The sequence below is a fragment of the Spinacia oleracea genome, chromosome 3 (assembly GCF_020520425.1).
Source record: "Spinacia oleracea cultivar Varoflay chromosome 3, BTI_SOV_V1, whole genome shotgun sequence".
NCBI lineage: Eukaryota > Viridiplantae > Streptophyta > Magnoliopsida > Caryophyllales > Amaranthaceae > Spinacia > Spinacia oleracea.
The window spans coordinates 117,141,785-117,160,123 of NC_079489.1; the positions used below are offsets into that span (position 1 = coordinate 117,141,785).

Here is an 18,339-nt window from a genome sequence, read left to right on the forward strand (position 1 = left end):
TTAATGTTCATACTATGTTTGATATCCTGTCAAGTTCATTTTTATTTAATAAAGGTTCTATGTTCAATTTTCAGAATTTAACAAGGAGGAAAAAAGACAGAGTCGAAGAAGTGGAGGAGAAGTTGGTTAGCCCAATCCGTTTGCAAATCATGGTAGAAAATTTATCGACGAGGAGGGGCAAATAAGAACTATTAAGATGGAGAAAAGTTGCTGATTAGAGAGAAAGAAACCTAGAGGAAAGAGGAATATAGAAGAATAAAAATATTCATCAATTTTCATATTTTTTATTTGTTTATTTTCCGATGATAATTTTCTACCGAAATGTAGCGTAGTTATTAAATTTGTGCGGACGTACTAGAGTTTCTGATATATTAATTAATATTACTTAATTAGTCTAAATTATTATTTCTCAAAAAACAAGTATGAAGAAGGATATTTTTTTCATGTTCATTTTTTTTTATCATCATGTTCAATTTCAACTGTTTCACGATGTCTATAAAAGCTCATATGCACCCAGCTCTGCATGCATAGGTATGCAGCCAAAAATCTGGGGGTAGAAAAGTACGAGGAAATCCATGTAGCTATCAGTTATAAATGAGTATATACATAACACAGTTAGTCGACAAAAGAGGAAAAAGACAAAAAAAATTGCTGTCAACTTTTTTTTGAAAATAATATTTTTATATTTACTTTTTTGATTGACTATGGACACGAAAAAACGTAGTAATGAACCAAAAAATGGCACAATGATATTTTTTAAAAAGAAATTGTACTTTTTTTAAAAAAGAAATTGTATTTTTTTGTAAAGAAATGGTGATTTCTCTCTCCACTTTGTCACCTTCTCTCTCTACTGGCGTTTCCTTCTGGGAAAAGGGGTGAAGTTAGCAAAACCGGCGAGTCAAAGGCCGGAAATGAGTAGTCAACACCAAAAAAGGCAAAATAGTTGTCTCTCGCAAGTTTTTTTTTTTAACTTTAAGGTCTATCTTCGCAAAAAATACTAAAAGGTTGTGCCTCGCACAAAATGGGTTATAAAAGGTTATTTTTGGCAAATTTGCCAAAGTAAAATTACATTTTTTTTGGTTGCGACCCATCCTTCTAAGGTGCTCATGAAATAATATACTCCTACCGTCCTACGGAGTATGTTCTTTTGAGTTGCTTGATATATACGTTCTTTAAGTGACATGTTTTCCAAAGTTATAGTCTACTCTATCAAAAAAGAAAGTAATCATATAGTCAAATGGAAGTGAAAGCCAATTTTGAAAGATAAATTTTAATTTTGTTATTATTAAAAAGACTAAAAAAACCCATAAAATAGCCAATAGTAGTTATATGTTCTTTTGAATTTCTTAATATGCTTTCTTAATAGTATGTTCTTTTGTTAAATGTCTATGTTCTTTTGTTAAATGCCTATATTCTTTCGCGGCCGAAATTTAATATCAGGCACGTGTTTTGTTTCTTTTTCTTGCCACTTTGGACCAAGTGCACGGTGAGTCGGTGAGCATCGTACGCGCACCTATATAGGATCCAATTTCCGGAGTTTCACTACTGCACTACAATTAAGGAGGAAATTTGTCTTTCAAAAAATAAACAAGTAAAAAATATGAACACTTATTAATATTTTTCTTCTTCTCCATTTATTCTAATGCAAACATATTGAATTGAATTCACCAACTTTTCCTCCATTTTCTCTCCTCCGCTTCTTATTTAATGTACTTCATCATTCACTCCTCTTCGTTGTATTTTAAAATGAACATTGAAATTTTAAATAGGATATCGAACATGATACGGACAATGAACTTCTAAAACTGAACAGTGAGTTTCTAATATTAAACATAACCGAGAAAAATAGGTGATTGTTCAGAAAATAATTCATGAAATAAACACGTATAAACATATTTTTATCACAATAAATATATAATTATAAATTTACAAAATCAGAATAAACATTATAACACTTTAAAATGAATCATTTTACCAACTCCAAATTATGAAAAGCAATTGATAATTTAGTATCACATTAACATGAACATTAGTTTCTAAATAATGATAAACTATTAGTTTTTAAATTAAAAGTTGAACATAAACTATTTCAAATAATGATGTATTCATTTATATAATTTTTTTAGTAACACTTTGAGATTCTTTTGAGTCATTAGGACCATAATTTATTCACAAATTCTTATTTACATTGGATGTACGATAAATATTGTACACCGAAGTTATAGTTATCGTAAAATGCTTAAACGTTACCATTATATATGTAAAAGTTATCTATTTTTTAGTTATAAAATTTTTCATTTTAATAAAATAATTTCTTCAAAATCAATAATAATGTATAGTATTAATCATTTAATCATTTAACCATTTGAATTGTTTATCTATCAACTTTATTTTAATAATAGAAAAGTTAGAGAAAATTGGGTAAAAGTTAAAGAAAATTAGGTAAAAGTTATGTTGGTATACAATAAATTTATTGTACACTTTGTGTATGCAAGACCTTTTGTAATTTATTTACTTCATTCCTAATCGCGTATTCGAGCTAGCCGTTTAGGTCCAATTTAGCTATGCTCAACTCCACACCTTAAGATGTCAATTGTCAAATCAACGCCGAGTTCGCATTGGGCCATGGATAAACAAAGCATGATCAGTAAATCTTGAGCAATTGACACCTACTCCCTTTGTCCTATATTTATAGTCCTATTTTTCTAAATGGGCGTCTCACTTTTCTTAAAATCCGTGTTTTTAATCAAACTGGACTATAAATATGGGGTGGAGGGAATAATATTCATTGTATGCCGTATGCCTATTCAAATATTCATTGTATCATCCCAAAGTTGATGATTTAGAACTAGAACCTTTTTAACATCAAGTCTATAAGAGCATCTCCAATGATTGTAGCTAAGGACAAGCTTGAAATTTATAAAAGTTTCAAGCTAATAGCTAGACCATTGGAGTGAAGATAATAAATTAGCTTTAAGCTAATTTACTTGACAACTAGCACTCAAATTTGCCAAATAAATAATTGACAAGTGGAACAAATAGGACCAATTTAAATAACAAGTTATTTGCTAGCCATTAAAGCATAAATTAGCTAGACAATAAAATAGCTTGAAATCTTATGTGGCATAACAAGCAAATTAGCTTACCATTAGAGATGCTCTAACTTGTCAATTAACAGTTCCACGTAAATTCAAATACTCCGTACTCGAATACAGGATTCAGGCGCAGAAAAGATGTCCTCAGTCTTAAAATGGGTATCACTGTAGTAATACAGAGTATTTAATTTGCTCGCTATCGCCTATCAAAGCTAGTAAACCTAAAGAGTAATGATCAAAGAATTTCAAGTTATGTACATTATAATAAGGATAAAAGAATACTTGGTATCTGTTTTTGAAGTTTCTAATAGTTCTGATGTCCAGAAGAAAAGGTTTAACCAGACTGCCAGTGACATCATCATCATCTTAATGCATTGAGTCTGATCTTGCGACTCTTATATGCCAGAATCGTAAAATACTTGACAAGCTCTTCCTTCACCATGAAAAGTACAGACGCAGCAAAAACACTTTGCACTATCTTTGTGCTCATCCCTTTGTAAAATCCAAATATTCCTTCATATCGGATCATTTTTACAATTGCATCCAGCGTACCTGTTAACCAAAAGATTTACAAGAACATCTTCAGAATCAATCAAGTGTTATTATCTACTATTGAAGAAACAAGAACTGTATGTCAGAGGTTGAAGACACTGGATAAATGTCTGCGAAAGTTGAACATCAGCTAATAATACTATGGTCCCAGAATCAAAAAGAATTTGGAACAGAATAATAAAATGAATAGAGTGACATTGTCAATCAAATTGAGAGAGTAAACTTGAGGATTTGCATAAAGCAAACAGCAGTACGAAGGGATAAAATAATTTAAGAAATGTGATGTCACACAATTATGAGAACAGCTGTTTAAAGGGATAAAACAGTTTAAGAAAATAAACGTCACACAAATATGACAATATCATGCTTTAAATTTCTATGTGAAGCCTCAAGGCTAGTAAGCATATCTAACACACCTGAGTATCTCAATGAGACATTACTGCCAATATCTTGTTTTGCCTGCAGCCTTGACTGCAAAATTATTCCAAATTTCACACATTAGTTGACTAATTTTCAAAAGTTTAAAATGTATAAAGTGTCTTCTCCAATGAAATTTATTCGGAATCATAATATAGCAAAAGAGTGCTCACAAACAACATGAAAATTTTACCCCGTACATATAGTTAGTTTTTCTTTTATTACAAGATTTGCAACAACCATTTGTTTAGGGAAGACGCTATCACAAATTCTTATTTACATGGGGTGTACGATAAATATTGTACATCGAAGTTAAAGTTGACGTAAAATGCTTAAAGTTACCCTTATATATGTAAAAGTTATCTATTTTTTAGTGATAAATTTTTTCATTTTAATAAAAAAATATTTCTTCAAAATCACTAATAATGTATAAAATTAAGCATTTAACACTTTAAGATGTTTATCTAATAACTTTTTTTAATAATATAAAAGTTAGAGAAAAGTGTGTAAAAGTTAGAGAAAACTGGTTAAAAGTTATGTTGGTGTACAATAGATTTATTGTACACATTGTGCATGCAAGACCTTTTGATTATTGGGTGTCTCTTCTTCCTTTTAAGTTAATATATTTTCTTTTGCCAAGGGAGGAACGTGTTGCAACAGGTAGAAGCCTTAGTCCCAAAATGATTTGGGGTCGGCTAACATGAATCGTCATAGGAGATCGTTATTTTCTTTTAAACCAATGGCAGAGCCAAATAAACAGTTTGAAAAGTTTATGCCTCTAATTTTAGCTAGTTTACGCATACAGTATGATGATGTAGAATGTATGAACTTTCGGTCCTCAAGAAAACATAAGCTAGGCTAGAGAAAAGAAAACTACATTTTAGTGGCTGTTGTTTGTTAATAAATATTTTCATATGTAGGGCACTCAGCAAGATGTTCAAAATTTTAACAACCAAAATACCTTGACAACCAACAACGGATATGTTGCAACTGTTGCACCGAGTTTAGCCACAGCGCCAAGAAAGAAAACCTGTTCATATAAGATGTCTAGAACAGTCAATTCAATTTCTCAACATTTCAACCAATAATGAGGTAGAAATATCAACAGAGAGCAACCAAAAATTATCAAAACCAAAACATAGAAGACTTGGAGGGAAAAGTTGCATTAGGAACTGGAATACGGCTATGTGCTGCAACCTGTCTCGCAATATATAAAGGACTAGTGTGGTCAGTCCAACTCGACTTTATGGCTACCAGAAGTTCGGTTATTCTTCCATTTCAAGCAACTTAGGTTGGGTTGCTTCGTCTAGCTGTGTAGCATCTCACATAACATTGGAGCAGTCCCAACTCGGATGAGATCAATAGGCAAATCCTTGCTTACAGGACAGTTGACTATGAGAGAGGCTATTAGATGACTAATGAGACTTATCTTCCTTTCCTTTTATTTATTATCTTCGTATGCAGATAGGTCATGAAACCCGACCCGACCCCCCTCCCCCTAGCCATTCAACTGTCTCCTTGGCTTAAGAGTAGGTTTGCAAAGGAAATCATGCTAGCTACTTTGGCTTCAATTCGTAGTCCAAGCAGGGGCGGACCTATGTACCCCTAGAGGGGTCCAAGGGGACCCCCATTATTTTTGAAAAAAAACTGTAAAATTGATATTGGGGGAATTAATTACAGTTGAAATAGTTAAGTTATGTATAACTAACTTACATTTATAATAATGAAATGTACTTGAAGCATAATGGTTGCTTGAATACTATTTTACCCACGTGACCAGGGTTCAAATCCTATTAAGTGAAGTTAAATGGATTTTTTCATTTATTTTTTTGTCGTTTACTTTGTCCCCTTTGTTGATCATCTAATTTCTTTATGTTTATTTTTTTTTCTTCATCGCTTTTTTTTCTACAATGGTTCATGATTTTACTTTTATAAAAACACAGTAAAATAGTAATGTTATTTTTTCTTCAAAGATATTTTGTATTTTTCTTAAGATATACTTCTAGTGGTAATTATTGTAATAAAGTAAATCTCATTTGAAGTTTGAAAAACTCGTTTTTTCATTTTAAACTGAAATCGCGCCAAGTTATTGTTTGCAATTTGGACTAGGTGTTGAGTTTTATTGCTATGAAAATCCAAAATTAAAGTTCATAAATCCTCCACATATTTTATTATGGCGTTTTTAATATTCCGAGTACTTACCTCTCATCTTTAACCCTCTATAAAGAGCAATTATGAAAAATTAGAAAGCAAATCATAAATTTTTTTTTGGACCCCCATTTATAAATTTCTGGGTCCGCCCCTGAGTCCAAGGAAGGTTGTTTTTTACCACTAGCAAGAATTTTATCTAGCAAATTTGTAACTTTTAACAGAGATTCACTGTTTGATTGGCCATAAAGGACAACACTAGTACATCTTGATCTTGGACAAAGATTACAAGGTGTGATGGTCTTGAATTCCGAGATTGCAAGAAAGTTATCTTACCTCCAAAGCCGTTATTTGCTTCACTCCATGCTTGTTAGTTGCCCGCTTTTCTTTGAGAGACCTTAGTGAAGTCTCATAAATCATGAACTGGATTGATGGGTTGCAAACCTGATGATTGTTCATTACTGTTACTCAAAAGTCAAAAAATTCTTTTCATTTTTATTTCTCATGGATCTATGAGAAACTAACCATTATCAGGGTAGGAATAATGCCCTTCCAAAATCCTCTAATTCCTGCTTCACTGTAAACCTCAGCTGCCTGTCAGAAGTTTAAATACCCCCCAACACCAAAAAGAAAAAGAAACAGAGAAGCAACAAGTCAATTAGCTGTTGATGAAGAATCACTCAAAGGAGGACATACATGAAATCTATAACAATCAAACAACCATCCAAAAAAAATGAAAGAGTGCACAACAACTAAATTTTTTACGTAAAAGACATTTCCTAAATAGGACATTGCAATACTCAAAACCCAGGGGTAGCACACAGGTTCAGGTTGGGGGACTCTCAAATTAAAAGTAAAGTCAGAAGTCAGTCAAGGCTATTTACTGGAGTCTTGAATGATGAATGGGGTCACACCTATATGAAAACAAATTCTGTCTCTAATAAACCTACTCAGTTTTTTTCACAAGTATATATAGCCAAACACCACATGGAAAACATTAAATTCATTCTCCTTTTATGTCCACCAACATGTTAATACGGGAAAAAATTAATTTGCGGACCTGCGTATTTTTGCAGGAAACTATCTTGCATTTTTGCCATGTGATAAGAAATTAAATATGATCAATAGATCATGTCCAACAATAGGCAAGCAAGTATGATCAAAAATAAAGTATGCACACAGACAAAATGGATGATCATGCAGTGAATCTGAAAGTTCAGTAAGACATTTACTAACGCATCAATGGTTGGCCTCATCATCATTCATCAGTAATAGAAACGTCACTTACATGGGGAAATTTGGCAACCTATTGGAAGAAAGAACATACTTACAGCTTGCAATGTTCCATATGGTTTCGGTTTTGACGATTCGAGTTCAGCCAACTTCTCGGGCAATGTAGACGCTGCCGCACTGTTTTCAGAAGCTTCCCTCAAAAGGGCGTCCCTCTTTCTCTCCATTATGTTTCTTTCTGCTTGGGTTTGTGTCTATAAACAAAGACGCTGCAAGATATTAGATAAATAACGAACTCTGAAGTATATGCTGCACACTCTCCCATTCCAAGTGTGTAGCAGAACCAAAATTCAATCTCAGAAAGGGTACAGGTGATGCAGGAATGAATAATTGAATACAGCTATCTACCATTTTCATCCTGGAAAGTTCCCATTATGCTAGCCGAATAAGTGATATGAAGAAAGTTGAAAGCCCGATTTGATTTTTGTTTATCTCATACTCCATATTAAAGGGTTAATCTTTTTCCTTCACAACCCATATTAAAATCCTTATTTCAACTAATTAAACACAAATTTTCTGATATAATCCGTAGTATTAAAGATTTAATGCCCCTCATCTCCACCCCCCAAGAGAAAGAAAGAAAATGCAGCCTGGTTGAAACTTTTCTAAATATGTATGCTAACTGACAAGAATACAAGATTTCCTCTAACCATACGAAGCTGGGACCAATAAAAGACAGTTATACAATTTCTCATGCATAAATGTTATTTAAAGGGGAAATCTTAAAGCACCTGCATGCGAGTGACGAGTACCCACATTGGAATTGTCAGCAAAACATTCAAGGATCTGCAATTTGGATATGATATAAAGTTATAAACAGATAACGCATAAAGAAAACACATAACGAAATCAACAGAACGGAATTTCCTGAAATGATTTCAGCTCATTTCTCAGAGACAGAACTCAGTTTTGGTAGATACTTTGCAGAGGGAAACTAGAAAAGAACTGGCGCATAAGCAACTACAACTAGTGTGCCGAAATTACAAAGATCTAATGCTTCCAAAACGTTTTACCCTGCCATCGCTGCAACAGCAAGCCACGAAATCATTCCAACATTTCCATCACCTAGCCCTTTGACCTTGCGTGCAGTGGCTATTGACTCAGCCTTGTTCTTGAAAACTTGGTAGAAGTAATAATAAACACCCTAGGGATGAAAAGTAAATAGAAATAGTTAATATTCAAGAAAAACAATCAAGCACATAATAGATTGTTGGAAAGGTGAAACATCCTTAGTGACTTTTTAATATATTTCTTACTTACTAAACCCCAGAAAACAGCATTACTGCATATCAGACATCTAGAGACTTGCTATTTCAAAGAAAAACCGCATTTCATATGAACTTGAAACACAATTGAACACCCCAGTGGCCCAGTTCTAACATAAGGTATAAAGTTAAAAACTCACTAAGGGAGATTGAGTAACCAAAAATGATAGTTTTGTCTATTATCAACAACAAGGACAACAAAATCATAGCCTTATTCCCAAAAGGACGTGGTCGGATACATGAATCAAGAGTCTATCTATTGTGGTCATCCATAAAGATCGTCTTCCTCCCATTGTCTGCTAAAGGTATCGCAGGCACATAAAAGATTTCATCATCATATACAGGTGTAACACTTCCACCGTTTTGAAAGAGTTGCACCATTTACCTAAACGGAAATATCATTTTAGCTTCCCATCTTCCTATTTGGTAAGCTTGTTAATCGGTAATTTTATAAAATAATGAAAAAGATTCAAGATCTCAGAACTTCTGATATTAAAGGTTTGACTTTCTCAAGTACTCTAGTAAGGGTATACATGCTCCATAGCATTAGCTATCTATTAGAATTAGGCCTTCCAATTCACGCCATTCTTTAATGGTAAAGAAGAAATCATTAATTGCCGAGGAATCTGTTTTCCTATATGTATCATAGCTAGTATTATGAAAGTAGTGCGTATTAGCTAAGACATCCATGATGAACATTCCCAGTGCTCGACAAACCAAAGAATCCTCAATAGATCACCCCCAAAAGGTGGTGTCCTGAATCCTGATACAAGGATCATCACGATCTACCTTCAAATTCTCTGTCCTAGGTGTATTTGTGAAAAGATGGATAGGTTAAAATTGACAAGAACCTGATAGAATATGGTTTTTAACAGCAAACAAACCAATATCTGTCAGTTTGGTACCCATACCAATATTATTAACCATATCAAGGTAACTGAACAGTTACTTTTTAAGTTGACTTATTTCCTTCAAAGGAAAAACAGTTGTTTTCATTGCACAGTTATTAATTGAATTCTTCATTGAGGTAAGTTTTTCTTTCTTTTGTTTTCATTCAGCTATGATTGGGCTTTTACCCGATATGGTATCAGAACCTGTAGGGGTGTCTCTACCCAGGGTAAACCTTTCTAAGAAGCTTACTTATAGCAAAATTTTATATCATGATATGCCCTTAAGAGGGTGGAGTCAAGTCATGTGTCTCATTCAAATTACTATCTTACTACATGTTACTGAAACTGGTCATCTTTTGAAACACACCTCTTTGGCACGCTTTTTAAGGAAGTATATCCTGAACCTTTCCTCTTTACAATGGTATTTTTTTTAACAATTTACCATGGTGTAAAAACTAGCCCGAGTTAACTCGTATCGCCCGAGTTAACAAGGTTTTGGAGGCTGGCGATACGAGATATCCTGAGTTGTAAAGGTGTTTTTAAAAACGGCGAGATCTCGGCCGGTACAACCGATCCGAACGAATTTTGTCCGCATTAAACATTATAAACCTCACATCTACTCGGTTTTCAGCCGAATTCCCCATGTTTTCGACAAAAAGAAAGGGAAAAAGGAAAGAAATGGAGAAACTCCATTGAAATAGAGTAGAGAACTCCATTTTCAAATCTAAAACAAGAGAGGAGAGAGAAGGTAGACAAAGGAATTCATTTTAATTATGTCACGTGTATGGTTTAGGGGAGGGGAACTAGGGTAGGTAGTGAATGGGGCTGACATGGGGCTTCTTTTTAAATTTCAAATTCCTACGCGACAACCGCGACACGGTCCGCGACTAACGCATCATTTCCGTTACCGAGACTCCGCGACCGATCCCGCGACCGTGACCGATACCGCATTTTTTATCTATGCAATTTACCCATTTGCCATCTATATCTCTTTCTTAAATTGCGCGCCAAAGAGGTGTGTTGCAAGTAAAAGGAAACCGAGTTTAGGGAAATGAAGAAGTTTGGAGTAAGTAACCAAAAATGATTACCTCGAATCTTTCGAGTACAACAAATAATCTTGCTTGTTATCAACAACAACAACAGATAAATCATAGACTTGTTCCCAAGAGGACGAGATCGGCTACATGAATCAAAAGTCTATCGACCGCGATTATCCACAAAGATTGTCTTATTCCATTTGTTTTTAAAGGACACCATCATATTCAGGTGTAATACTTCCTCCATTTAGAAATAGCTACACCATTTTCCTAAAACGGAAATATCATATAGTTTTCCATTTCCCTAATTTGTTATGTCAAAAATACTAATATACCCTATTGGTCAACAAGGTGGAGTCGAGCCATGTGTGATGTGTCTCATTCAAATAACTATCTTTCAACATGTCAACGAAGCCGGTCATCTTTTGAAAAGAGATATGGAGTACTACATATTTTGTTTCAGTTTTCTGCATAATGGATTTTTTCTAATGATTTAGGTGTACATTTTAATGAAGATTGATTCCTTGTGGTGGAAATTAGAATAACAAAGAACATAGACTGACCTGTGAAGCAATAGTTCCAAACAGAGAAGGCTTCAGACCACTGTAAAGTCCACCCCAACCCTCGGTTTTAATAACCTGAACATTTAAAAGAAAAGAATCAGGATGGAAGTCATTCACACAAAATTAAAGGCTTTTGGGAAACAATAAAGGCATTAAATTAAGGAATCAAGACAACCTCAAAAATTATGTTCATGAACATTGACTGATAATGAGAAATCAAATAAATAAATATGTGCATCAAGTGAGTACGGGGGTGACAACTAATTCATTTTTCCAACGAAACATATCATAAAATTGGACATTCAAATTGTGAGAAAAATATTTTTCCAGTTAAGTGAAATAGAACTAACCTGGATCATTTGAACAAGTGTGCCTCCAGGACGCCGATTTCCAGAGGAAGAGGTTTCATGGCCACCATCAAGCCCTTTCTTGACAATTCTCTCAGTTTGCTGGCGTGTGTTAACCTACAATAACATAGGCACAACAAATTCTACTTGCTCTTAATTAGATTATAAGTACATATTGTACACTAAAAACTTAGGAAAAAAAGTTACACCATATTTTATACCGTTTGAAGAGGGTATGTTAAAATCTGAGCAATTAAACCACCTCCTGCTCCTGCAAGTCCATTCGCTACAGCGCTCGACATGCCTTCTCCTGATCAGTGCATCAGCAGAATAGGCACCGCTTTATCCAGAAAACTGGATTAGGATGAATTACAAATCTGAATAAGAGTAGCAACTATCAGTAGTTAATCCCCGCACAGCAAATTACCAAACTCTACTTAAACTTCTAACAATTTATCAGTAACTACAAGATTTGCCTAGGGAGTGTTTGGTTTGGTGTAAAATGTTTTCGGTGGAAAATAATTTTCCCCTTTTCACTCATTTTCCTTTATTAATTTTGGCAAAGGGTGTAAACAATTTTCTAACATTTCTTCTATGAGTGGAAAACATTCTCCATTTAAAAGTAAGGAAAACCCCTTTTAGCTTTCCACTTTTCCTCCTTACCTCCCTTTTCTCTCTTCCCATCTACTCTTATTTTCCTTTTCTCTGAGTTTTCTTGTAAGGAACTAAATAAAGGAAAACTAATTTGTAATTTTGCTTTTTCCTTGGAAAATCAATTTTTACTCAAACCGTTTTCCGCCAAACCAAATAGAACCCTAATACGAGAATATTTGATTCGGTACAATATGCAATTCTCTACCTAATTTGTTGAATTGGACCCAAGATTTTCCATTTTTGTTATAATTCGCCTTTTTCAATACGCTGGGCGTGGGGATTAGAGTATTAGGTAACACTAGTAAAGACTACAATTGATAGTTTTGCAAATCATCCCATGTCCCCAGTTTCTAACTTTGGACTGTACTCCGCAATTCCTAATTTCCACAGAAATACCAAATAATTTCTTAAAATTTCACTTATAATTTCTTAAAATTTCACTAATAATTATCTAAAATCTCTGAGATATCTGAGTTTTCTGAAAATCAGTTAATCAACCAAAAACAAAAGTATTCATACTATCATCCTTTTTTCCATTAAATTTAGGGAAACCCAACAGCGATGAGAAATGAAATTGGGAATTAATTCTACCAAAATTTGAAATTCTACTGAAATCAATTACAGAAAGATCAAGGAAAAATCAACGCACCAAAAATAAATCAGGTATTAAGGGGATAGGAGAAAATTACCATAGGTTTTGGAAGCAGCAGTACGTGCGTCACTATTATTTTTCGCCAGAGAATATCGTCAACACTAAATTACTACTGGATAACATCCGCCACAGGCAAAGAATATCGTGGGAGAAAAAAAATAAAAACCCTCCTTTTCCTTTACTAATAATGAACCAAATAGGGCCTTTTCCAAAAGCCAAAATCATCTTCTTTCTTTTTTCTCTTTTTTTAAATGATCAAATATAGTTCTTCATTTTATTTTTTTAGTTTTTTTGCTAAACTGAACTGAAATGAACAGAGGTGAAATAAAATGAACTGAAGTGAATTGAATGAAACTGAATGTATATATAGTAAATAATAAATAAGTAATTTATTCGTCTCTTTTTGTTCTTTACGTTTGGTGTTTTGCATGCGTTTTAACGACTAATTAATGTGCATTGAGATTCTTTTTTTTTTTAAATTAAACAAGACAAATTACGTTTATTTATAATATTTTCACTTTTATCAAAATTCTAATATTGGGAAAATGAGAAAATTTTAATGTCCCAATTGAAAAGTGTGAGAGATTAAATGACTCAATGAATATAATTGGTTAAAATAATAATTAGACACAAATTTTAATAGAATGTTAATCATTTATGTGATAATGTAAAAGGAAATGTAAAGAACATTTTGGGACACCCAAAAATGAAAACGTAAAGAACAAAAAGAGACGGAGTCAGTACATAACAAATAATAATTAAAAATTAGAAAACAATAACTAAAATTATAATAAATATTAAACAATAACAATAATAATATAAAGATGAACGTACATTGCAATACAATAATAGTAATTTTTAACATTATAATAATAAACATAATAATAAAATAAATTATTAAAGACGAAGATGAACAAATGTCATTCTTTTGAACTGAACTGAATGAAACTGACTGAATAGAACTTATACTGAACTGAACTGGAGGAATTGAAACTAAGTCCAAAATTAACAGTCCTAACTCATCGATAAAAAGTCACACGACACCTACATAAAGATTTGAATCTAACAAATACATAACAATAGAATCAAATAAAAATTTCCTTTCACCATAACTACGATCTTAGTGTATCAAACATTTTGTACACCTTATTTTATATCGCTGTAATTTACAACCTTTTTCGACAAGGAGGTCTATAAATCTGTTGTATCCATAATCAGCGACGGATCCATAATTTTTATATGGGATGGGCCGTAAAAAAAATTATCTTTTCTGAAATATATTCAAGTATAAAACGAACAATCTATTAATATTAAATAAAGTTAATATTACAATGATTATTCTTTGATGATTAACCATGATTACGTATAAATATAAAGTTATAAAATACTTGTATATCAATGGTTGTTTTTACTCTGTATGATTTTAAAGAATATATAGCTTTTGAATTTGAGCATAAAATTGTTAATAGACTTACCGTTTTCAAAAACATTTTCAAAGTTTTACTCTCTTTTTAAAAGAGAAAATATTGGAAATATAAAATGCATTGAAATATTATTGGTAGTCCTAAAAAGTCACGGGAAAATGAATATTGTTAACATCGCGTCTTCTGTGTGACCAGCCACACCATCGATTTAATGATTTGACGCGTGCGCGCAACTACTTTGGAGAAGGTTATTGATTGGTGTTACTTGACTTTCTACGTTGGTGTTATTTATACATTGTATTCGTTGTTACTTTTCTAGTTTTACTGTAGTTTATTGAACTCATGCCATAGGTTCCTTGTATAAACTGGTGTTACTTGACTTTCTATGTTGGTCGGTGTTAATTACTTATACATTGTATTCGCTATTAATTTTCTTGTTTTATTGCGGTTTTATATTAGAGGTTCATTGTATAGACTGATGTTACTTAATTTATTTTCTACGATGGTGTTACTTTTATGTTCGGTTAACCAACGCGATGTGCTTTAAACGCGATGGGTTTATTTATAAGTGTGAACACGGCACACCATCAAGTTAATGGTGTAGCTGGTCACATATAAGCATTAACAATAAGCATTACTTAGATTTAAATGCACGTGATGTGTAAAAGCCGAAATCATATTTTCAATAAGATTTCAACAATAAATAAACCCTAAAGAGAGAGAGAGAGAGAGAGAGAGAGAGCCATGGCAAAAAAATAAGAGTTACTTAGATTTAAATGCACGCGATGTGTAAAAGCCAAAATCATCTTTTCAGTAAGATTTCAACAATAAAATCACATGGCGCTAGTAAACCCTTAGCCTTATAAGTAAACCCTTGGCCTTAAAATGAAAGGTCTCTTTGATGAAGTTGGATGTGTGCTAGCCATGTAGGCCTACTTCTTGGGTCGTGCCTCGTAACTAGAACAACCCAAGAAAAATTTGTGTCAGGCTCGTGTCTCTCTTTATAAACGAAGATCATGAATAGGTCGTCTCACGTTTCGTGACGGGCTGGATCCTATCGTGCTATCGAGCTCTCTTACTAATTTTAAGATTTTTGTTGTTAAGCACTTACAAAAAAGAGAGTTTATGTGCGGCCCTACCCATCGTGCCCGTGCCATGATTAACAAAGCTACTACATCGCCATATTTCTCTCACGATACACATGAACTACCAACACTTCCCAATCAACTTCGTTAAGCATCAAAAGACAATATTCAAGATCACGTGCACAATCTCCTCTCATCATTTGGTTGCTTCTCAAATTATGGACGCAAGCTATGCTATCAAGTTGAACTTCCAACTTATGGATGCTAAAATTTCTAAGCTAACTTTGATCCAAACCATGAGGTAAGGCCATGACTCGTCCTTAACTGTACTAATTGACCGAGGTTGACATGAGTGGTTAATGACCTCTTACTCAATGGCGGATCTTGAAAGATTTTCTTTCAGGGGCCGATGAAAACTGAACATGATATAAATAAAAGTATACACTAGGGTAATATTTAAAATATTTTAAACAAAAAATATAGTAGGTAAAACAAGAAACATAAGCCTTAGAAATAATAAGTATCACAATCTTATACTGAATTAGATTAAGTCCCGTGCACGCACGGATATTTGAAAATTATTATTTGACCATCTTATTAATAAAATATTTAACCGAAATATTTATCCCTTAAATCTATTGCGTAATTAATAAATCTCGAACATACCCATTTTAACAATATAATAAACAAGTTCCACCCTACTACTTATTGTATATTTTATATGTTTAACATGATGATTTGACCAAAATATTTGATATACTTAATATGATAATTTGACTGAGTAAGAATATTTTCTATTATTGACATGACGATTTGACTAAAATATTACCAAAATTATATAATAATGTCATATTCCATAATCCTATAATTTTTTCCATATATAAACATGTATACAAACAGAGGAAAATTAAAAAAGAATAAAGTAGATATGATTTTTAAGGAAAGTGTTTTTGGCTGGAAATGAACAAGTTTGCAACAATGGCAGAAATTAAGAAAAGTACGAGTAACTAACAAAAAAAGGAAAAGGAAAGGGAAGGGAAGACTAGGATTCTAGGTAGTTTCAGAATTTGGAAATATTAGAAAAAAATAGGAAAGTCAAAAGTGGGTCATGGCATATGAATCATCATTGATTCACGGTGGACGGGAGGAGTGTGATTTGTGTTTGGGAAAAAGCAAAAAATTGTTTATTTGTAAGTTGGACTTTGTCCCATTCTTTACCTGGGCTAAAATCAGCCTTCACTTACTTTTTTTTATTGGGCCGGTACCAGGGACCAGGCCCCATATGGCCTCCCCTGATAATCCGCCACTGCTCTTACTCCTCAATCAAGGTCTCAGGTTTGTGAAGGAAATAATGTCCTTGGTCCAAGTTTGCATTTAATGCTAAGTCTAATAAATGCGGTTCGGTATTAATTAACAAGTTAATAATTCAGTGAGATCAAATGAACTGAATGGCTAGCTAGAGACCGCTTCAGTTCAAGTGGAATTAAAAATATTAATCCACAACTTACTCTTGACTGAACCCGTAGGGTCACACAAATAGTACGTGAACGGATCAAGTATTTAAGTGAATATATTATTCATTAGGTACTCTATTTATGATCATTCGAAAATGACGAATCTCGGTTCCAATGGGAGCTGAAATCGTCAAAAGGCAAAGTAACGAATATTCCGGAAATGAAGATATTGTCGGAAACGAAAATATGGTTCATGACGGAAATATAAAATATTATCCGAGTCGTAGATGTTGCCGGAAACGGAAACATGGCTCGTATCGAAAAATATTATCGGAAATAGAAATATTGCCGGAATTGGAAATATTGCCAGAAACGGAAATATTACCGGAATCGGAAATATTATCGGAATAGGAAATTATTTCCGGAATCGGAAATGTTAACGGAAACGTAAATATTTGTTCGAAATGGAAATAGATTCCGGAATCGGAAAACGAATCGGAAGCTCGACGAGCGACAAGGCGGCAAGCGAGCCGGCCCATCGCTCGACAAGCACGAGGCCGAGCGCATAGCACTGAGCACGAAGCCTAGCGCCAGCGCCCAGCCATAGGCGATGGGTCTGGAGCGCTGTGGGCCGCGAGCAAGCCAAGGCACACGAGCAAGCAAAGGCAGTAGCATCCCGCCAAGGCTAAACTGCAGCGCGCTAGGCCCTTGGGCCAGCTACGGTTGCGTTTGGGCCTAGGCAAGCACGTGCGCTAGCGTGGCCCATTGTGGCTGTGTTGGTTGCTTCGTCTTGGGCTCCAAGAAAAGTCCGATTACTTAGTTTCCAAGTAATCTTTGGCATTAAGTATTAGTTTTCCTAGTCTTACTAGAATTGGATTAATTAAGAGTTTAATTATTGCTACAATTCTAATTGGTTAAGAATTTTAATCCCAGTAGGGTTAGTAACTCTTTTCCTAGTCAGACTCAAATTCCTTATTTCCTACCATATAAATATAAGGCTAGCCCTCATAATTTATATACATCAAAACATATTCTTTACATATATTGTGTTCAAGAGAGAGCATAGTTTATAGCCTAACCCGAGTGCATAAAACCTTAAGTAATATCCTAGTTGGTTGAACCTAAGGCGGATCCGAACGTGCTGTTGACTTTTTACGGAGGGGCGACATTTGGAGCTCTAAAGACTTGTTCTTATTCGGTTCGGGAGCAGCTAGGGAAGGCACGCATCACATTGAATGTAACCTAAATTATGCTAATTGACTACGTGACAATTAATTTGGATTCCTGGCTTTATGATTTTTTCGCATGAATTAAATTGTTTGTATTATTCATAACCTTACAGTGGTATCACGAGCCTCTAATTAAATCCATAATCAATTATAGTTAACATGGATTAAATTTTATAAATTTGCAATGAATTAAAGGGGTGATTAATTTCGTGATTGTAATTAATTGCAAATTCGTGC

At 33.7% G+C, this 18,339-nt stretch overlaps 1 protein-coding gene across 3 annotated transcripts; it reads right to left on the reverse strand.

The window, feature by feature from the left end:
* Positions 1-3,217: 3,217 nt before the first annotated feature.
* Positions 3,218-13,104, reverse strand: LOC110779945 (peroxisomal nicotinamide adenine dinucleotide carrier). 3 transcript variants are annotated; one of them, XM_056840698.1, is made up of 12 exons: positions 12,948-13,104; positions 11,826-11,981; positions 11,608-11,721; positions 11,258-11,332; positions 8,516-8,646; positions 8,234-8,288; positions 7,544-7,696; positions 6,738-6,806; positions 6,549-6,656; positions 5,026-5,094; positions 4,064-4,118; positions 3,218-3,647 (listed from the first exon to the last, which is right to left on the reverse strand). In XM_056840698.1, exons 2-12 carry the CDS (start codon positions 11,904-11,906, stop codon positions 3,457-3,459), a joined length of 1,101 nt encoding a protein of 366 aa, XP_056696676.1. In that variant the 5' UTR covers positions 11,907-11,981; positions 12,948-13,104; the 3' UTR covers positions 3,218-3,456. The 3 variants fall into 3 exon arrangements, with proteins under 3 accessions (XP_056696676.1, XP_056696677.1, XP_056696678.1); XM_056840699.1 differs by having other exon boundaries at positions 11,826-11,941; positions 12,948-13,095; XM_056840700.1 differs by lacking the exon at positions 12,948-13,104 and having other exon boundaries at positions 11,608-11,747; positions 11,826-11,943.
* Between the last annotated feature and the right edge of the window lie 5,235 nt (positions 13,105-18,339).